The 4407-nt window shown below is 46.4% G+C and overlaps 1 protein-coding gene across 1 annotated transcript; it reads right to left on the minus strand.

Annotated features, from left to right (window-relative positions):
• Nucleotides 1-553: 553 nt before the first annotated feature.
• LOC118424035 lies at nucleotides 554-3847 on the minus strand. The gene is made up of 3 exons (XM_035832481.1): nucleotides 3753-3847; nucleotides 3209-3450; nucleotides 554-1047 (listed from the first exon to the last, which is right to left on the minus strand). Exons 1-3 carry the CDS (start codon nucleotides 3845-3847, stop codon nucleotides 554-556), a joined length of 831 nt encoding a protein of 276 aa, XP_035688374.1.
• Nucleotides 3848-4407: the final 560 nt, after the last annotated feature.

Below are 4407 nucleotides of genomic sequence, written 5' to 3' on the forward strand. Positions count from 1 at the left end.
TCAAATTTTCAACCGTGCCGTATTCGATTTACTCGAAGGAAGCCTGTGTGATACAACTTAAAACCCGTGTGATACGGAAAGTTATCACACGGTCCGGAACACCTGTGTCGAACGTTTTCACGTCACAGGTATGACATAAATATAGAATACAACACGGTGTATTCCATATCACCCGAGGTGACAGCCTGACCGCGGGTCGGATCGCCCAACGGCCGAAGTTGAGAAAATGTTTTGTCCTCGAACAAAAGATTGTAACCACAGCAATTCTAACGTCCGAATCCGGTATTCGAATTTTTAATCGTGCCGTATACGGCGCGTTCGAAATAGTTCGATTTACTCGAAGGAAGCCTGTGTGATATAACTTTAGAACCCGTGTGATACGGAAGTTATCACACGGTCCGCGTCACAGGTTTTCGCGTCATAGGTATGACATAATGTAAAGTACGGACCGGTCAGAATACCGATATCGAACGTAAATACTGCCCGGGTATGATTTACACATCGTATTAAAGGTTTAACATATGCATTAGGTACTAAATTATCATCGTACGCTTTACATACCTTGTGGATCATCGTGTTGCCGTTCTCCAGCACAGGCCAGACACATGTGGTCGTAGTCACTCCTGCAGTCCCAGTCGTTGTCTGGGCAGGGCCCCCGCACCACCCTATCTATGGCGACATGCAGAGACGCCCCCTCCCATTGGGGAAGGGACTGGGACAGTATGAACTTGGGGGCCGTGGAGGGGTAGGATGGGCGGTACCGCCATTGAAGATAATATGTATGACGGTATCTGACAACTCCATTGGCTAACCTGAAGCCGGCTGTGGCAAGTCCTTCCCTGAAACCCAAGTTTCTACACGCTAAGTCGGCCCAGGACATTCTGGCTTTGTCATGATCGGTACCCCAGTAGGAAATTTCCCACCCCTTGACAGGCCCCCACTGCCCCGTGACGCCATCGTACAGCTCCACACAGCCGTAGAACTCTCCCCCCACCAGTCGGGTCCCGGTGGTCTCGTTCGTGATGACGGTAGCGCTGTTGTACTGGCCTGTATGAGATGAACATCTAACATTCGTATTTCATGGTTTAACTTGCCAGTGGGATTTGCACTTGCTATGAGCAAGGAGCTACTGATAAAAGCTCCTTGGGGACCTGACGATATTTACCGGGGGGGGAGGGCTGGTGCATAGGTGGGGGGGGCCATTGAAAAATTTTTTGAGCCGAGGGGGGGGCCATTGAAAAAAAATTGCCTTAGGGGCCTTGATAAATACAAGCAAAATGTGCCCCTGAAATGCAGGAAATGGAGTTTCAGATTTCAAAATTTTAATTTTTCTCTGGACGTCCCTTGCGACGGCTTGCGCCTCCGGCGCACACAACACTTCGGCACTCGTTGCCATCAAAAATCTCTTCCTCTGACAGAAAATTGTCATTACATTTAGCATAGTCTACCAGCGAAATTTATCCCTCAAAATGCAGAAAATCGTGTCTCAAAGGGTCCAAACTTCATCATTTGAATGACATTTCTCCTGAGACCTACCTTGCGACGGCTCGTGCCATGCCCGGCGCTCGAAATCGTGGAAATACGTTGGGGGCGTCGTCGCCCTCAAAACCATGTGAAGTTCTAATAGAAAGGCTATTAAACTTAGCTTAGTCTGCCAGCAAATTTTTCCCATCAAAATTTAGGAAAGATCGTTTCAGATATGCAAGATTTCCAAATTTTCCCGGGGGAGCATACCCCGGACCCCCAAGGATTACGTTGATATAGTTCGCCCTCCCCATACTGAGACTGAGAAATTTTCTGCAGCCGCCTCTGTCGTGTGATTCCATGTTCGCACGAAGTTTAAGAAAACAGTAGAAACTAAAATTGGTATGAATATCAATCCTGCGTGCATCTGTTCTTTGTATACGGAATGGTTCACGGACGGCAACGGGATAAAACATTACGATGTTTACTTTCGTAACAGCGGGCTCTATCTCTGCAGCATATGACGTAATCATGGTGGCGCGAAATTTTTTTGGCAAGTTTGTAGGTTGCAATTGGCCGAAATAACTCCCGTTTTGGAAAGATTGAAGCAGTCTTGAAGCGGTGTTCGTAACGATATCGTTAAAATGTACCAAGTCTCTTCCAACTACAACATTAATTTGTTTTCTTTTGTTAAATTTCGTACATGTGTAGTGGAGAAGATCGCCTTGGATTACCGCCCCTCCCTGCCCGCTTTTCTCTTCGTTGATGTGGACGCATAAAATCCAGTTTTTTGCCTCACAGAATGCGGGAAATTTCGTTTTAGAGGGTCAAAAATATCAAAATTTCCCGGGTAGCATGCCCCTAACCCCCGAGTCCGGTCGGGCCTTCGGCCCTCCGATCCCTGGACGGCCTTTAACAGCTAGCCGTCGGTCTGGCGGAAACGCTCAGTTTCGTGATCTTGCGTATTAAACGTTACCATGTATCAGAGACTTTTTTCACGTAGATCGGAGAAGTGATATCAGACAAGGTAAGTCTTATAACCGTTGCAGCGTGAGTGTAACAACATCAAGTGCTACATGTTTGTATATATGTCATCAAAATGAAAACTCGGCTGTTGTAAAACTTTGGGAGATAACATATGCCCAGCAGGACTCCAACGTGCGTAATTTGTTGACGCGCGGGTCTTGACACCCCGATCGTCGTCACGTTCAAACAATGCTACCGCTATTGTTATTGCTATATTATTTAATGATAGACTGTGTGTAATGGAAAAGGCAGGGAAAAATTGGGGGGGGGGCATTGAAAAATTTTTTGGGGCGGGGGGAGGGCCATAGAAAAATTTTTTGGGGCGTGGGGGGGGCCATTGAAAAATTTTTTACCAGACCTATTTTGCACCAGCCCTCCCCCCCCAGTAAATAACGTCAGGTCCCTTGGTATGAACAAGGTTTGTTCCCAGACGGTCGCATTATTTTGATGAATGCATATATCTTGTTCTTTAAAGAAAGGGGCAAAAAATTCATGACAGAACGAAGGACATGACATGGCATTACAAAAATAAGCCGAAGCCACACTCCTGATTGGAGGTGGCCTCCGTTGGCCTTACAAAACAAGTCTTACTTGATTGGCCTGGCCCATGGATTCCAGTTTTCTTAGTTTTACTCCGCTTCCAACAGCCGAGTCGACAGGAGAATCCATACAACGACTATCAGAAGGTAACAGGGCTGGATTCCAGGCTAAGTCTTACCTAGACATCGGGGTTCCTCTCCCAACCAGGTCATGTTGGCTAAACTGCAGACGTAGGTACCGGACAGCTGAGAATACTGGCCATGGTAGCTGAGGTCTGCGGGTCCCACCAACAGATCGTCTTCGTCGGAGCACGTTACGTTACAGCGGCCTTTCACGTCGGGGTAGTTGTAGTGTTGATAGTTGTAGTCGCAGTTCACAGCCTCTACTGCTGCGTCTGGCCACGGGAAGTCACCACAGGGCCTCGGGTCTGCAGAATCAAACTCTGATGTATGATTTCATAATGATACATGTACTTTGTCTAGCCTTCAAACCGACCAACAAGATCGCAACGCGAGGGACGTAGAGGTGTAGTTGTCAGGCTTTTATTATTCACACAACAAATGTTGATGGTACGACTGTTTTTAAAGAAGGAGAATACTTCTATTGCTTATTATTAAACACTGTGCAATCATGACTTAGCATGCCAAATAAGAACGCATCAGGCAGAACATGACAGGTCAACATGTGCTGTATACAGCTGACTAGAGAGACTTTTCTCCTACCGAGTGTTGTATCTTGCCATGTTGTATCTTGCCATGTTGTATCTTGCCATGTTGTATCTTGCAGGGTTGTATCTTGCAGGGTTGTATCTTGCCATGTTGTATCTTGCAGTGTTGTATATTGCCATGTCGTATCTTGCAGTGTTGTATCTTGCAATGTTGTAGGTGGTTCCGTTCCTGGGGTAGTCCAACTGTACGCCGGCGCCGGCCAAGGCCGAATGGCCAAATGGCCAGGCGGCAGAACTCCACACACGGTCAGCAGTAACAGCAACATGACTCAGCAGAAGTGGAGACACGGGAGATCTCCTGCTGGTACCTGTGGTGCGGCTGCAGCGCGACGTTCCTTATTATATTCCGCCAGCCTCATTAATCATATAAGGTATATATCATCCAGATCAAGTCAGACGCCGTTAGTACTTACCCCTCGTCGTTAGTTAGAGTTTACACAACTGCATTGTCAAGTTATTTTCCCATCTATACGAGATTTGCTATAACTAAGTCATATAGCAATCCATCATACATAAATGAGGAATTCTTAAGCTTGTTTCAAGCCAAAATTAAAAGAAAAAAAATAGAGAATCAGAATTCTGATATTACAGTTGCCTTGTGTCTAATGGTAGATCCTCCTCTTCTATCTGTGCGCTAGTGCAAAATATTT

Source organism: Branchiostoma floridae, chromosome 1, assembly GCF_000003815.2.
Source record: "Branchiostoma floridae strain S238N-H82 chromosome 1, Bfl_VNyyK, whole genome shotgun sequence".
In the NCBI taxonomy this organism is placed as follows: Eukaryota; Metazoa; Chordata; class Leptocardii; order Amphioxiformes; family Branchiostomatidae; genus Branchiostoma; species Branchiostoma floridae.

Bases quoted from the DNA above. Each gene is read 5' to 3' on its own strand.
- LOC118424035 (XM_035832481.1), bottom strand. From the start codon at position 3,847: ATGGCAAGATACAACCCTGCAAGATACAACCCTGCAAGATACAACATG. The intron at 3,451-3,752 runs GTAGGAGAAAAG...TGCAGACCCGAG, and splicing joins ATGGCAAGATACAACACTCG to GCCCTGTGGTGACTTCCCGT. The intron at 1,048-3,208 runs GTAAGACTTAGC...CATCTCATACAG, and splicing joins AGAGGAACCCCGATGTCTAG to GCCAGTACAACAGCGCTACC.